The 16,106-nt window shown below is 38.1% G+C and overlaps 3 protein-coding genes across 5 annotated transcripts in view; all 3 read right to left on the bottom strand.

The window, feature by feature from the left end:
• The window catches only part of LOC122352984 (CMRF35-like molecule 5), a 2,304-nt gene extending 156 nt beyond the window's left edge, over positions 1-2,148 (bottom strand). Inside the window, exons 1-4 of the mRNA XM_043250792.1 lie at positions 2,035-2,148; positions 1,625-1,942; positions 1,213-1,356; positions 61-160 (exon numbers count right to left, since the gene is read on the bottom strand). Of these exons, the coding sequence (XP_043106727.1) occupies positions 61-160; positions 1,213-1,356; positions 1,625-1,942; positions 2,035-2,074 (602 nt within the window). The 5' untranslated portion in view covers positions 2,075-2,148. The remainder of the gene's footprint in view (positions 1-60; positions 161-1,212; positions 1,357-1,624; positions 1,943-2,034) is intronic.
• Positions 2,149-4,629: 2,481 nt separating this feature from the next.
• LOC122352859 (CMRF35-like molecule 3) lies at positions 4,630-10,727 on the bottom strand. Of its 3 annotated transcripts, none has more exons than XM_043250583.1 (8): positions 10,552-10,727; positions 10,101-10,400; positions 9,241-9,312; positions 8,817-9,053; positions 6,113-6,163; positions 5,928-6,023; positions 5,708-5,763; positions 4,630-5,616 (listed from the first exon to the last, which is right to left on the bottom strand). In XM_043250583.1, the coding sequence occupies exons 1-8, from the start codon at positions 10,715-10,717 to the stop codon at positions 5,350-5,352; spliced, it is 1,245 nt and encodes a 414-aa protein (XP_043106518.1). In that variant the 5' UTR covers positions 10,718-10,727; the 3' UTR covers positions 4,630-5,349. The 3 variants fall into 3 exon arrangements, with proteins under 3 accessions (XP_043106518.1, XP_043106526.1, XP_043106535.1); XM_043250591.1 differs by having other exon boundaries at positions 5,708-5,739; XM_043250600.1 differs by lacking the exons at positions 8,817-9,053; positions 9,241-9,312; positions 10,101-10,400; positions 10,552-10,727 and adding exons at positions 6,584-6,907; positions 7,012-8,700 and having other exon boundaries at positions 6,113-6,217.
• A 67-nt stretch (positions 10,728-10,794) lies between these two features.
• On the bottom strand, positions 10,795-15,226 carry LOC122352916 (CMRF35-like molecule 8). Its single transcript, XM_043250667.1, has 7 exons — positions 14,428-15,226; positions 13,475-13,807; positions 13,328-13,360; positions 13,190-13,258; positions 11,783-11,899; positions 11,640-11,683; positions 10,795-11,561 (listed from the first exon to the last, which is right to left on the bottom strand). The coding sequence occupies exons 1-7, from the start codon at positions 14,465-14,467 to the stop codon at positions 11,358-11,360; spliced, it is 840 nt and encodes a 279-aa protein (XP_043106602.1). The 5' UTR covers positions 14,468-15,226; the 3' UTR covers positions 10,795-11,357.
• Between the last annotated feature and the right edge of the window lie 880 nt (positions 15,227-16,106).

Genomic DNA, 16,106 nt, shown 5'->3' with positions numbered 1-16,106 from the left:
ACAATCTTTAAGCTTTAGTTCAGAAGCTATAAACATTGCCACATCCGAGAAAAGCATTACCGTTGTTCTTCTTCTTCTTTCCACAGAGCCGCTCCGATCAGTGGAAGTCCTACCAGGAGTAAAACCAGGAGCTCTGCAGAGACCACGATCACAAAGGAACCTGAAAAACACAAGAGAAAGCAGAAACAACCTCCAGAATCAGGACACAAACGGGTTAATGGATTGAAAAAGCATTAATATGCATTAATAAAAAGTTTACAAGTGCAACTATAAATGCATAATATGCAAATATATGCAAATACATATATACACACACACACTCATATATATATATATATATATATATATATATATATATATATATATATATATATATACACACACATACACACGCTATATATTAATAATTATATTTGAGTACTTTATTAATAATCAATCAATCATTTATGAATTATTATGTTATTTTGGAGTTGTCAGTGTTTAATAAGAACATTTCTAAAGTCTGAGCAAATGATTAATAAATGATTTAAACGTACAATAATAAATCTCATTATTTAGACACATATAACAGTTGCTTTGTGTGTTTATAAATGCTTTATTAACAGACGTTCCTTGTGTAATTAATGACTAAGTCAGGTAGTTTTAAAGCATTTAGTTGCCCGCCGTCTGTTTGTGAGCTCGTCTAAAGTGAAGACTACTTAAACCTTCATAATCATTTACAAAGAAGATTTAAAGACTGATTTATCTCCTGAACAGAAAAGTCTCACGTTAAGACAACACTGAGGGATACAAAACACAGAAGTATTTTTTCAAGATGCAAAAAATGAAACTTTACAACCTTACACTTGAGAAATGAAAAACAAACCTCTGTAATTTCATAGAAAAAAAAAATTAAATATACAGTTTCTTTTTTTTCCATCTTAAAGAGCTCTGTGTTCCTCTGTGTTGTGTTTAATTCATTTAGATTTAATTTCTTTTAGGAAGATGACTGAGCTTTTAGATCTTCTTTGTAATAGATCATTATAGATCTTATAAATCAAGAACAAGACATTTATAGCGGCGTTCATAAACTACTACTAATGCTGGAACGATGCTTTATAAAGGATGGACTATTTCCTGATGATTACCTAATGATTCATAGCCTGCAGTTATTATAAAATGTTATTAGAAAGTATGAAATGAAAATATAATTAGAGTGTATGAGGAGCTGACCTGTCCAGAAGATTTGATCTGTGGAGGTCTCTCTTCTTTCTGTGATGGTGATGCTGGTAGAGTGTTGTTTCTGTTCTGTTGTGCTGAAATATGACGGTGTGATTGAAAAAGAGCCGACAGTCGAAACCTCAGTGGTCTTATTATCTAAAACGTGATGGGAAAGATCAAAATATCAGTAGACCAAAACAGAAATGTATGTTTTCATCGATTGAATCTGTTTGTCATTCTGTTTTGTGCTGTATGTATAAAAGCCCTTAACTGTGATCACTATAATGTTCACTAGTGGCTCATTACACTTTATATTCAACACAGGAGAAATATAAGCTTTACAAGAATTAAATACTAAATGATCACTTTCAGCTTATTTACATGAAGTTCATTTTATCAACAGATAATAAAATGAATCACTTACCCCGTCTGACCTGCAGCAGTATCTCTGAATAGACATCAAAGGAACTCCTCTCCACAACACACCAGTATTGTCCCTCATCTTCTGGTCTCAGGTCACTGATGCTGACGGTGAAAACTCTTCTGCTCTTGTCATCAGTCAGAGAGAATCTCTCGTCTTTAGCTGGAGATCCTGATTCAACCATGATGTTTCTGAATCCATAGATACACTCACCTTTACAGAAATACTTTGAGTTTGATTCATATCCAGCTTCATAGCTGCATCTGATGTCAAGTCTGTGTCCTCTGTATCCCGTGACTGTTTTTGGAGAACCAGCAACAACTGAAGAGAGAAACATCATTATACAGAGCGGTTATGTGTGAGCAAGAGATATCAGAACTGACTGACTTCTGTAGAGACGCTCTCAGTCTCACCTGAACAGATGCTGGAAATCAGGAGTAGATAGTCCCACATGCTCAAAATTGCTTCAGCATAAGACAACAGCTGAAACGTTTGAGTCTTTCTCTTCCGTGCTGAGTTTAAGAGCAAACAGCGTCAGCAACTATGTCTCAAACTTTTCCTTCCCTTTTCTTTATCTCTGACCACATCAGCTCTTTCAGCACATCGTCAAAGAGCGCATCTGTGACAATGTACTCAGTTTGCAGACACATACAGCCGTGGAACAATGAGAAACTCAACCATCTGTGCAGTCAGATATGTGTGATATTAATACATACACCGATTCTGATAGCATGAGGAGCCCTGCTGCTTTAAACATAACCGCTGCTAAAGACATGTCTTGGAGATACAGAAACACTTCTGTAAACAGAGGCCTTCAGAGCTGAAGTCTTCCTCAGTTCCTCTCCACACTGACCTCTGATGGACAATATGTGAAAGGAGACAGAAAGTGCATCCTACACCACTGAGGCTCAATGAAAAACAAAAGATAAAGAGGTTCTGACTTCATTATGGTGAAGACAATTAAATTGTCAATTAAAAGCACATCTGTGTCCAGGATTAAAAACATACAAACATAAAAACAAATGAGGACAACAATCTAAAAGCAATATGCAAGTCTCTGTCTGACACAATATATGTAGCTTATATATATATATATATATATATATATATATATATATGTAACTTAAAAAGTAAGAAATCTAGTATCAGGTAAAGAGAGACTAGCAGTTACACAATGAATATGCTATTTATAGAGGGTCAAGGGTGTTTTTATATTTTATTTTAAGACAGATAGATAAAATAGAATTAGAAAAGATGATACGAGTCACTAAGTCCGAGCAGTGTCTCCATGCTCCAAGGGATTCTTCAAATGGAGAAAAGAGCAAGATCCCAACTCTTCTTCTAGAAGTTTTATCTGGATTAGAAACATTTTCTGTCCAGAATCAGGCACTTCTTGCTTCTGTGCTGTTTTTTCAAAGTAAAATCTGATTCAGATGACAAAATTTGGATTTGGTATTTTTCTTAATTGTTATTTTTAATAAGCATAATATAGCACAATACAAGCATTCTTTTCCATGTATTTTATTTAATTTAAAGCAGTTTTGGACAGTATTTATATATTATTATGTCTACTTCTGCTAAAATTGTTAAATGAGTCAAGAGCAATAACTAACTAAACTAATACTAACTAATACATACATAAATCTTTAATTTTATTAGTTCTTTTATCAAAGGTGCAGCTTACTGAAAGGTTTGTAAAACACAGATCCAAAAAAAAAATGATGCAATCCAATTTAAAAATACTTTTATTAATGTTGAGGAGAGCTTTTATTATCCATTTTCAGGAATCCACCCAGTTTGTCAGATCTTTTCTTCACTCAACATGTTTCCTGGTAATATATGTATCGTTTTGCAACATTTCACACCTCAGGAAAGGCGCAGTGAAGGTCTGAGACAGATGGTTTTCTTGTGATGTTCTCGATCATTTGTCGATGAAGCTTCAGTGTACATTTTCTGTTATTAGAGACTAGAAAGAAGGCCAGGTCATGCAGAAGAAAGGAGGAGCTGGGGATGGAGGAGGGCAATTAAGGGAAAATAGTAAGTAGGACTTATATAAGCATGCTGTGACAGGAAGATGTGAATCAGACGATGAAAGCAGACCCGCTACTAACACCACGCTTAATTCCAGCACAGAGCACTTCTGAAACAACGTATAGCATAAAAATACCCTTTTCTAAAAGATGCATTAAGCAGCAAACTACACGTCAGTAGAAACAAACAAGCCTTCAAGCGAGAAGCCCATTCTTCTTGTGAAGGTCGAGTAGTCAGTATTTCCAAATCACTCTTGCATGTATGAACTGTTATTTAAATGTCGACTGTCCGTTTGACGCTGGTCTCACGATGAAGGTCAAGCGATTGAAGTAGCGCGCAGTGAGTGTGTGTCGTGTGAATAGTCGTCTCGGTGGTGTTCAGGAATCAGCTCTGAACCTTACCTCTGTGCAATGACCACAAGCAGTTTCCTTTCAGCGCGGTGGTTTTGCAGAACGCTATATAAAGACTTTGATGACACATACGTGTTGTTATGTGCATGTACTGCAAATCTGAATACTTATTTATTTTTATTTGCTTTTTTTAAACAAATTGAAAACCACACACTTCACAAAAAAGCTACTCGTTTCTGCTTAAATAACATTATTGACGTTAAACTTGACCTTTAACGCCAGCTAATTTTCTTCAGTGCAACCCTGGTGCTTTTCACAGCTCATTCCTCTCCATACTGACCTCTGATGTGCAATAAAAAAACCCCCACAGAGTCATAATCAAAGCGTTTTCTACGATTCCTCACTGCACTTGCGTCTCTAAAGCTGAATAAAATAAGGTTGTTTGTTACACTGTTAAGTCGGCTGTCCTGTGAACTCTTGTAAAGCGGTTTAGGTTTAGCTTGTTAGCCAATGCTGGTGTGTCATAACTTCACCGTCTGCAAAAAAAAAACTACACAAAAACCAAAGAGGTACCTTTCGAAAGGGCATAAAAAATTCTATACAAGAAAAAAATCCTCAAGTTTGTGGTGTCATTGCAGATATTTTATTGCTTCTGATTATATCAGAGCCTCCGCGTACCTCAATTGTAAACATCAATAACTTGTGATGTTTATGGTTGGGCTGCCTCTGATGAGATTCCCAAGATTGTCAATTCTCATTGCCTTTTACAACTGAAACTCCACAAACGGGCCACAAATGTGGATGTTATGAAAGATTATATTCGTTTCCTGCTTTCTTGCTGTAAAACCGAACTCACTCCAAGAGAACGAGCTAAAGACCTTGATTGCAGCTGCTCTTAAGTCTTTGGTCTCCACCAGTTTTAAAAAGACAACACATTTTATTTCAAATGTATTTACAACAACAACAACAGAAACAAAGTCTAATACTCAGAAGAATATGGGTAAACATCTATCTTTGTAGCATATTTACAGCTTGGGCCTCATTTATAAATTATTTTATAATTAGATTGTAGAGTCAGCGCTCATATCTATAAAAACCTTTGTTGACGTGGAAAAGTGTTTAGCGTCACGTCAGGTTTTTGTAAATGTAAGCTGTTGTGATTTGGGATATTTATGTGTTTTCCGTTGACATGATCATTAAAATGAATCACTCGCATATCGTAGAAATGATCGCAAGATTAAATTGAGGACGGTTTCTGGTCAAAATTTATAAACGAGGCCCCTTGAGTTCAAGAACGTGATAAACTGGTGATATTGACAGTCTTTTAGATGTATTAGATCTCCAAGATCATTGTGCTTGATTGATACTGTGATAGACGGACGCTTTCTGAACAGAACTGGTTCTGAGACTCTCATAGACTTGACTCTGTCTGCTGGAGTCCAGTTGTGTGTAGATCTGATCTGGATTCACGTCACTTCTCACTGAAGCAGCGGCGTTCACGTAGTCGAGGTCTGGGTCCGGCGGACTGTGAAAGTCGTTTGGAGCAGGACCGGCATCACTTTGAGACGGGTGTATGTTCGACACCGCGGTCGGGTTTTCTCTCTCGTAAGCGTTCTATGAATTAGAAGAAGGAAGAATTGAGCAAGAAAGAGAACCTTGGCTTTCTCTTAAAAATAATTTTTAAATAAAGATGATTCTGACTCACTTCTTCTCTTTTTCTTGATGTCACATGAAGCTCTTCAACAGAGAAAAAAACCAGACCTGTGATACAGTGTGGTTTAGCTTTAAAACTTCTAGTAAATGAATTCATATTCGCTTCGATCCAGACATTATGTCACTGTCTCAATAGTTTTGTTCAAAATTAAGACTAAAATAAGTTCAAATAAGACTGATCCGAATTCATTTATATAGTTCAAAAATATTACCACACATCTTCCTTTTCTTTCTTACAACCACGACAAGCAGCACAGCAGAGATCAGGAGCAAAACCAGACCTACTGAGGGGATGATGATGAACAAATCTGAAAATACACAAAAGATCAAATAAACCACTCGGTTGACTGACATGATTAAACGATGATGTTTACGTGGGACATGAAGAGACGTTTACCTGAGTGAGGCACAGACGTCTGTCCTAACAGGGTTTGAGGAGTCAGAGGAGCTGATGAAACAAGTGTGCTTGTTATTAAAAACTGAAATTCAGTCGTCCTTTCATCTGAAGTGACAATAAAATAGACGATAGTTCAGTTATACATGAGCACAATACGATCGCACGTTTGTGTCGGGTCTCAAGCTGACTCCCACCGCTTTCCATGACACCTGATTTTACAGCTCAAACAAATACAAGAAGAAAGATCTGAGATCTTCAGTCTTAAATGGCATGTCATGACTCGTTGAATTGTTGGTAAAATTACAGGGCAACCGATGGGGGTCAGTTTGACCCCGGAAAAACACATGTGTGTCAAAACTATGAATGCACATTCATAACTTCAGGTGAGAACAGCCACATGCATTCATACCGACTCGTTTCAAATACCTTTTTGCTATATGACCATTGGTAGAAGTCACATTAATTTCGTACCCAGTCTGACCTGCAGCAGTATCTCTGAATAGACATCAGGTAAAGGTAAACTCCTCTTCACAGCACACCAGTATAGTCCCTCATCTTCTGATCTCAGGTCACTGATGCTGACGGTGAAAACTCTTCTGCTCTTGTCGTCAGTCAGAGAGAATCTCTCGTCTTTAGCTGGAGATCCTGATTTAACCACGATTTTTTTATTTATAAAGTTGCAGTCGCCTTTACAGAAATACTTTGAATTTGATTCATATCCAGATTTATAGGGGCATCTGATATCAAGCCGCTCTCCTCTGTGTCCAAAAATTGCAGTTTGAGCTATAACAGCAGCTGGAAACGAAACGTTATCAGGCAGGACTGTAAGTTTAACTGTATTAAGAAATACCGTCTGCTGACTGTAAATGAAAAATAAGAGAAAATGCAGAGGAACTCACCGATACACACGCAGGACCATAGAAGAAGAAAGATCCACATTATCTAGGATTAATGCCACTCTATGACACCTTTGACTAAGTTAAAACCTTAAAAACTGAGCTTTTTTCCGTGCTGACGTAAATATGTTGCAATTTCCTTCCCCTTCCCCATTTGTCTTACCAAATTCCTCAAAATTAGAAACGTGTGAAACTGTCACAAGCAGAAGAACTCAACGATACACACGAAGGACCGTAGAAGAAGCAGAAAGCTCCACAAGATCAGGATTAGCCACATTATGAAAAGCAAGCATTCGCATTCGTTTCTCTAAATGCACTTTTCATAATCACTTTACATTATTTAATTAGCATAAATTGGGTCTTGAATATATATATATATATATATATGTTACAGCACAGACATCTCAGTTAGGTGCATGAGGAAGACTCTGAACTGGTTCAAGGAACAAAAACCTAAAACTAATGACATTTAACAGGAACAAATACGAAAACATAAACAAAATCCATTAACATTTTGAACAGAAACGTTTATTTATTTATTTATTTATTGTTCCTTTTATTATACTAATTTGGGAGGCAAAAAAAACCCAAACAAACATTAAATTAAATTGTGACGTTGATGCACACAATATAATATGCCTGTGAAGCAGACGTCATAAGCGAGAGCCGTTTCACAAATAAAATTTCACAAATTAATTATGGATTGTGGATTGCTTTTAGATGGGTCGCCACAAAGACAATCCTTTTTGTTCTATGACAAGTCGTCTGTGACGCCCGAACCAGCAGAGGAGCCTCGCCCGAGAACTAGCCGGCCTCTCTTCTTCTCTCCTCATTTCCTGTTTGAGGCCTTTATAAGCATCTCCAGTTTACCTGGTTTAGACCCATTGCCTGCTTAACCGTGTTTGTCTTTCGGATTTACCCTATACTCGTCGACAGATCAGACTGCTCTTGTTATATTGACTTCCTGCCTGCCTTCTCATATTTGATTTATTGTCTCAGCCCTTAATAAACAACTGCATGTGGATTCAAACTCAGCAGAAATTGCCGGGAACCTGCAGAAGCGCATTCAACCAATGGAATATGATTCCTCTGGCAATAAAAGATCAGCGTCCACAGCAAAAGGGATGAGCTCATAGTAAAAAAGCTGAAGACAACAACAAACCTACATGTTTAAATGTCTTCCTGAATTCTTTAGGCTTCACAAAAACGATCGAGCCCCTACAAAAAGCTACTCCTCAAATATGTATGGCATGGTGTCAAGTGTTGCTGGGGAAGGCAGAGAAGAACTCAAGAATCAGTTAAAGAGAGGCTACTAATGCTTTAATTTATTCTGTCACATGCAGGGACAGATCAGTTCTGGGCATAAATGTACAATAAACTGAAAGAGAATTTAATTTTATTTTTTTCAACCATGGGAGACAGACACAATGCCGAATACGTTTCATCTGTCATGCTGGATGCGTTGCAAGAATGTGACGCTGATGTTTGCTTCACTGTATTTTATTTCGATTAAAGTACCAACTGTGCTTTCACGTTAGCAATGCTGTCAAATGCCGTCTAATCAAACACATCTGAACAAGCTGATTAAAAGGCGTCTAAAAGTTACAGGCGTGTGACTTTGATTAAAAGCTAAACTCTGCAGGAACATGGACCTTGAGGACCAGAGATGAGAAGCATTCGAAACCTCATCTACTGTCCTTTATTAAAATTGGAATAGATTACTGGATTTGGATCAGTGGTATCTGATCGGTGTCGAGTTTGAACGTGCGAATAAAGTGTTTCCACTGGGTTCATTTCAAACAACTCACCGATCTTCACACCGCAGTCGGGTCCTTTGACAAACTGCACACAGGAATAGTTCAGACTGTCTGTTTGTGCTGTGATATTTGGTGCGGCATACGTCGGAAAGTCCGGTTGATGTGTGGACGGCGTCCAACCGGAGGAGCGTTTCTTCTGCTTATGCTTTAGTTTGATGAATATGAAGAGGATGACTGTGAAAACCAGCACCAGAGCACCAAAACTAGCACCAACATGAACCAAAAGATCTGAGGACAGAAACCAGCAACCAACATTTATAGTTTTTTTTTTCCTGGAGACATTTGTTAATTCAAGACAACAATTCAATTATTTATCCTTATTGATATAATCGGTAACACTAGTAAAAGTTCCCATCGGTAGTTAAAGGACAATACGTGTGTTACAGTGCATGGGACGGATTGAGGTGAAGATTACCGGTTTTGTCTGTAGTTGTTCTTCTCGGAGGAGGTCTGGTTGAGCTTGTTCTAACGGGGGTTAATGTAGACACTGTGGATAGCAGAAGTATTAGTGGGGAAAAGGTGGTGTTTACGTAACATACATTCATAAATACAATGATATTGTCACGTCGTAGGACCGTTTGTTGTTGTTTTCATGTCCCATGTGCTCTGTGTGACCTACTTCCTGCTGATTGTGTCATTGTGTTCAGGTGTTAATTACGTCATTTACTTTCTGCTTTATAAGTTCCTGTTTGTTTGACGTCAGGTTGTCCGGTCTTGTCTATACTAGCGTCTTTATGTGTGGTTTTAGTTTGCCTGCCTGCAGTAGTAGCAGTAGCAGTAGCAGTATTTACTCGTTTGTGAATCATTAAAACTGTTAAAGGTTATATTCTTGTCGAATGCTCCTTCCTGCAACCACACCGTGACATTATATTCGTTTCATCGTTAACCAAAATTCAGACACTTCCACATGTAATCTGAGAAAGATTGTTAAGCACTTCTAGTCAAGTCAGTTTAAAATGTTCCAGTTTTAAAGCCGCTTTCTTTAAAGTTGGATTAAAATAACTCAGTTCATAAAGTCTTTTTTGGTAGTTTGAGGCTACAAAAAAGATGCTTTAATATTTCGTCTGTAAATTGAACCAGAATGCTCAGAAATACTCCAGTCAAAGTAAACGGTGTGCTGAAAGATGTTCTGCCTCTAACAGGGTTATATAACTCTAATTACACCGATCATTTTTAAGTGTGTTTGCTAATAATGCAAGCCACATTTCCACTCCAGAACACCGTATGCCACAAACACCATCAATTAGTCTGATACACATCCAGTGCATATCTTACCCTCAATCACACTCAGAATTATGTAGCTGTAAGTGTCTTTAAGAAACCTGTCCACTCCGCAGACGTAAGTGCCAGAGTCTGATGGCCGCAGGTCAGCGACGGTCACGGTGAAGTCCGATCCTTCGTCAAGCAGAGCGTATCTCCCCGTGCGAGCGAGTTTCTCTCCCGTCTCAGACCGAATGAGAATATTCTCACCCACACAAGACTCTCTGCAGAAATACTTGACGTTTCCATCAGCTAGGAAATGTGAACAATGAAATGTGACGCTTTCTCCCGCCGAAGCAGTTTTCAGAGACGCCACTGGAAATGAAGAGTCAGACAGGAAGTGACGTCACATGATCAACCGAACAAACAACGCAGGTCGGTCCAAATATCGTTCACAAGGAAGAGTACCATCGTGACCTCAGTCTTTACTCATTTCCTCACTAAGAGTAACTGAATGCTAACTGACCTGAGGAGATGTGGGCGAGAAAAACAAAAAAAATCCACATGTCGAAAAGACGCCTGCCTTCTGCGCGGTACGACACAGTATTTACTTCTCTTTTTGTCTCGCAATCCTCTCGAGACATCTGCAGTGACGCAGCGTGACCTGTGGTCAAACTCAACTCAACACACATTTCTATACAATCACTCAGTCTTTAATGCTGCTAAATAACATCTAAACTGTCATCCAACATTTTAGTCGAGGCAACAATTGAATGATTTTTCTTTATTGGTGAATTCAAGTATTTTGTAAAATTCCTAGTTTACATTTGTCGAAAAAGAGAGACAACTTTTAAAGGCAATTTTTTTCAATATTTACATTTTTATGGCACCCCCCTTAGATTCCAGATGTTCAGTTGTAGCCAAATATTATCATATCCTAATAAATCATACATAAAGCTTTTTCATTCTAATTTCAGATATAGAAAAAGAAAATATAATAATAATAATAATAATAAAATTCCACTTATGATGGTTTTGTGGTCACACATACTAATCTTTGTTACCACTAGTTACTATTATAAAACCTGTTATCTCAGGTCCATTAAATAATATATGTAACATAATAATGTTGACAGCAAGTAAGTTTTGAGTTTGATTAATTAGTAAATGTTAGTGTTAATAAATGCTTCATGAGTATTTTTCATTTTTAGTTGATGTTAACAAAAGGAACCTTTATTGCAAAGAGTTCCTAACAAACAGTTTCAGGAAGAACGTGGAGAAAATGTAATTTTTAATTGACCCTTAATGAGTCACCTGCAGTCAGTCAGTACTTTAATCAATACTCTGATAAATGGACTCTTGAGCTAATTCGGGCTTCATTTTAGTGTAGATCTGGTCCAAATCTGTTTGTGCGAGGTCTGTGTTGCAGGCGTCTGTGTTTGTAGGCCGGCGGAAGTCCTCGAACGCTGAACCCTTATCACTTTGAGTCGTGGGAGAGTTTATAAGGTCGACAGAGTTCATTTTCACATACTCGTCCTGTAAAAAGTAAGCTTTCGTATCAGCGATGACATCAGCATCCCAATTAATGTGTTATACCGTCGTCTACAGACTTACAACAACTTGAGTCGATGTCTTCCTCGTGTGATAAGACACAGAAACTGGCGTGAGGAAATGCATGTATTAATTGTCGCGTGGTAAATGTTAACGTATGAGAGAAGATTGTGTAGAAAAGAGGAAGTCTCATGTAGTCGTCTCACCTGGCAGCTTGCAGGTGGTGGGCCAGTTTTTTACTTTAAACAGAACGAATGAAGACACAACCAAAAGTGTGCAAACACACACCAGACTCAGTACGGTCACGAACCTGGCGTGAGATTCTGTGGAAAAGGGAGAAAATCTGACGCGGCTGACAAAACGCTGAGAGTCAGACAGCAACATATGAACAGAGACGGTTCTGTGAGAGGCTATTAAAAACTATAACACGATACAGAACAATAAGATGGCAAACTAAAGAACGGCAGAACAAGCAAAAGAATGAATGAAGACGCCCACAGATTGTTGGCTAAACATCTGACGCACACGGGACACAAAAAAGTGTGAAAAATTCAGGAGTTTCGAAAATCGTCATCCGATTGATTGATTGAATTATACAGGATTTCCTGGAGATGTGTGTGAAGCGTTCTTTAAAGTTCTGCCTCAGAAAAGAAGAAAGCTTTACAAAAGTGACGACGAGCGTTTATCAGGTTCAATCAAACGCTGCGTTTTCAGAAGTATGTGAAAGTTCATGGCACACACCTTTCAGAAACATTAGAGGGTTTTGTACGCCGGTCTGTCGTTGTGGCAGTATTTACATGCCCCTAAACACGGCTTTGAATGAAACGAACCGCTAGTGTTTTTTTTAATTGGTCAAACGTCCTCATGGGCGGGGCTTGGCCAATGAAAGTTGCCATGGATTCCAGACCTTCAGCTGTGAGTCTGAACATGGCACTTAGTGGCAAAGAATGACTTTGCATTTTCATTCTGACCGATGTGAAAAGACCAAGTGCTCAGGCGATATTCTAATGAAACAGCCGGGACTCGTTTTTATAGCAAGTCTTTCTTTTGAGAGACAGATTTTAAAATGTTGACGCAGGTTGATTTTCTTCCTTGGGTTAGATTCAAAATATCGCATAACTTACATTTTGACTGAAATGTAAACATTTTGCATTCACCTATGATAAATCTGGCCACGGATAGAAAGCCTTTTTTGCTATGTTTATGATGTATATGTATTGTAGGTAGTTTTGATATTTGGGATATGGCGAGTGTGCTACTTTTGGGTGCAACAGTTTTACGTTTAATACAAAAAAAACACCCACATCTGGTAGATGCAAAAACATCTAACAGGTTTTATGCATAGACAAATTAATAGATTTTCCCATAGGCCACAGCAGATAAACTAACATCATATAGGTACAAAATGAATGAACTACTGAGCAAAAGAATGAAGGACAAAATGCATGCATGAGCTAATATTGAAAAACAATGGGTGAAAGACGGATAAAGCTGATATGAATGATAGACTGACCATGAGAAACCAAATGATGGATCGAAAAAAAAGCAATATAGGCAGAATAAATGGCATGGGGAATTAATGAGTGAATCAAGTGAAGATAAACTCAGTTCACCCTGATCTCTAGTCTTGGCCCGGTTCTGTGTTGTGATCTCTGCAGGAACGCTCGTGCTGTAGACAGTCACTGAAACACAGCGTTATTAATACATTTTAAAGAAACGTTTGTACGAGCGAGCATGCATTTCTGTTTTACCTTTCGCTGGAGTTGTGGTTCTCTGGTCTTCACCTGCGCAGAGAACAAGGAATATAAAACCATTGAGATCCGGTCCTTTAGCCACATTCACTTCTGCATTCAGTCATGTTTGTGTGAAAAAATAAATAAACCTCAAAGGATGCTCACCTCTGATGACAGTCAGCTGTATCTCTTCACCGGTCAGATCGGGCAGCAGTTTAATATCCACGCCGAACAAATAACTGCCAGAATCCTCTGAGATCAATCCCATGATTGTGGCAGTAAGGACGTGCGTGGATGAGTTATCAAACAGAGCGAACCGTCCCTTTTTTACCCATTGGTTGGGACGAGACGTTTCAACCAGTTTCTCAAAGTACAAGAAGCCATCGGTTCTGCCGAAGTACTTGACGTTTGACTCATAGCTCGGTGAATAAGTGGCTTTAAATGTTACATATTTTCCTTCATACACGATAATGGCACAGCTACTATCCATTACACTGGCTGGAAATGAAGTTAAATGACATTTAAACATGTATTTAGCTGTGATTCATGTAATACAGAGATAAAGCACACAAGAAGCGCTCATTTCTAACAAGAAAGACAAATTTAGGATTAGGATGACCATTTTCAGAATAGCTAGTTATTGCAGGAATGTCACAAGTTAGGCAAAAAAATAAATAAATAAATAAATGCTTTACCCAGCAAATGACGAGATGAAATATAAAGATTTCTTGTTACTCCAGTGTATACGTATACTGTTTTTTTTTTTTATTTGAATCTAGCTTTTTACTGAATGTTTGTTTAAAATATACAGTTCAAAGAAAGATTAAAAAAGGACTACACATTTTTGAAGCGATATACAAATTAATATTTAACATGTAGTAATAAAAATGCTAAAATAAAGACACTTAGCTATTTTAACGGCGATATTTAGAGTAAACTGATCTGTTCAAGTGATGTTAAATGCTTCTTAAGTCATTTGTAGTTTTACTTGAACGAGGACTAGTCTATGCCAAGCTTGGCAAGCTACGGTTCCCTAAGCACTGATGCTGACACTAGAGCAGTTAGATCCTCAAATCAAGAAACTGTTATTTTTCTGTAAAGTGATCTTCACGACTCACCTGCATAGAAGCAGAAACAAATGACTCTCGCCTTCCACATGCCGAGTGCTTTTTAATGGATTCTGGTGTATGTAGAGAATAAAAGTAAATCTGCCTGGCAGGCTTTCTCTCACTTCCTTGTTACTATTTAGTACCACTCTTCAACCACACTTAAGACTGTAGCTAGTTTTACAAAGTAAGCAGTTCAGATGCATTGTACTGAACTTTCCAACTTCCCCGTCGGTGTGAACGTTTAACCATAAAATGCAGCCATTTGAAGTATTTTCCATATTAAACTTTTTTTTCACACAGAAACATGCTATTACATTTAATTATAAGTCCTACAGTGACGTTCTGACTATTGAAAGTGTTTTTCTAAAAGAAATGTACAGTGAATTGGTTCATTTGAAGTCAATGTTAAGTAAATGCAAATTAAACTTGTTTTCAAAAGATTTCAATATTTTTACTGGACAGCAAGACAAAAAATACAGCTGAAAATTCAAAGCATAATCGGTGATAATCGGAATAGTATTTCTGTATATTATTAAGTAAATACTTTTTTAAGCTGATTTTATGAAAGCAACACAAAGTTTGGATGCTTGTAACTAGGATTCTGATTGGCCGATTCAGCCTTTCGTCTGATCAAGAGTGTGATATATGGACTCTTGTAGAGGATCAGCTGTGAGACTCTGATACACGTGACTCTGTCTATTTCTGTCCAGTTCTGTGTAGACCTGATCTTTGGTTTGTGCTGAAACAACATCAGCGTAGTCAGTCGGTTCTGTGTTTGTATAATCTGGGTTCGTGGCTCTATAAAGCTCCTCTTTTCACTTTGAACTTCAGGTAAGTCTGGAAGGTCACGGTGTGTTCTCTGGTGCCCATCCTGTGAAATATAGAAATGTGATCAGAAAATAACAATGTCGATAACAATATAGCATGCTGTAGAAGTTCATAAACTCACTGGGTTTGACAAAGTCCTGACGCGCCGAGAACAAAACCTGGGTGAAGATTTACGTGAATGATTTTTATACCACGAATGCATTGTCTTGCTTGTTCATGTATAATTTTAAACCATCACTTTTAAAATGGTAATGCAATGTTGTTATCAATCATTATATTATGTATATGTTGGCAATATCATCCATTAGCTTCAAGACAATATGAGTGACTTTGTTTATAGGGTGAGATATAGGAGCATTTGTTGCCTGTAGATCGTGGTTTTAAATAAATCACGTGGTATCGGTGTGCAGGAGAGAGATACTTACTGCTTTTGTGTTTGAGGACTAGAAACAGAGGGAAGAGGCACACGAAAAACAGGGCGCCAAGACACACCACGACCACCATGATCATGAACCTCGAGTAAGACACTGTCGGTGCAAAGACGACCGTGACTCGGCAGAAAAATCAAAACCGCATGATCTATGCGTGCATGTGTTTCACAATCTCACCGCCAGGCTCTTCCGCAAACGGGTCTGTGGTTTGCTCTCGTGGATGCTCTGCGCAGAAAACAAAAGTGAAGGGTGTGTGGTTCATGTTCCTACACGAAACCTTGACTGGCATTCATTTACCCCGTATATGGGCGAGTTCGGTTCTCATACGCACTCATTACGAGACACGGAAGAGGAAGACCATGCTGTATCACATCCCATCTGAAACCAATATGAGACTCGGTTGCACCTCAAAAGTCCCCATAGCTCTTA

The sequence above is a fragment of the Puntigrus tetrazona genome, chromosome 1 (genome assembly GCF_018831695.1).
Source record: "Puntigrus tetrazona isolate hp1 chromosome 1, ASM1883169v1, whole genome shotgun sequence".
NCBI lineage: Eukaryota > Metazoa > Chordata > Actinopteri > Cypriniformes > Cyprinidae > Puntigrus > Puntigrus tetrazona.
The sequence above is the reverse complement of the archived record's forward strand: the minus strand, read 5'-3'. Positions and strand labels throughout refer to the sequence as shown.

What these genes read in the sequence shown, in the direction of transcription:
- LOC122352916 (XM_043250667.1), bottom strand. Translation starts at nt 14,467, where the DNA reads ATGTGGAAGGCGAGAGTCATTTGTTTCTGCTTCTATGCAG. An exon ending in AACCACAACTCCAGCGAAAG is followed by an intron (nt 13,259 to 13,327) that starts GTAAAACAGAAA and finishes GCTGTGTTTCAG; the next exon opens with TGACTGTCTACAGCACGAGC. An exon ending in GGCCAAGACTAGAGATCAGG is followed by an intron (nt 11,900 to 13,189) that starts GTGAACTGAGTT and finishes CCTTTTCCACAG; the next exon opens with AATCTCACGCCAGGTTCGTG.
- LOC122352859 (XM_043250583.1), bottom strand. Translation starts at nt 10,717, where the DNA reads ATGTGTGTTGAGTTGAGTTTGACCACAGGTCACGCTGCGTCACTGCAG. An exon ending in GACGTCTGTGCCTCACTCAG is followed by an intron (nt 6,024 to 6,112) that starts GTAAACGTCTCT and finishes GTGTATTTTCAG; the next exon opens with ATTTGTTCATCATCATCCCC. An exon ending in AAAGAAAAGGAAGATGTGTG is followed by an intron (nt 5,764 to 5,927) that starts GTAATATTTTTG and finishes ACTGTATCACAG; the next exon opens with GTCTGGTTTTTTTCTCTGTT.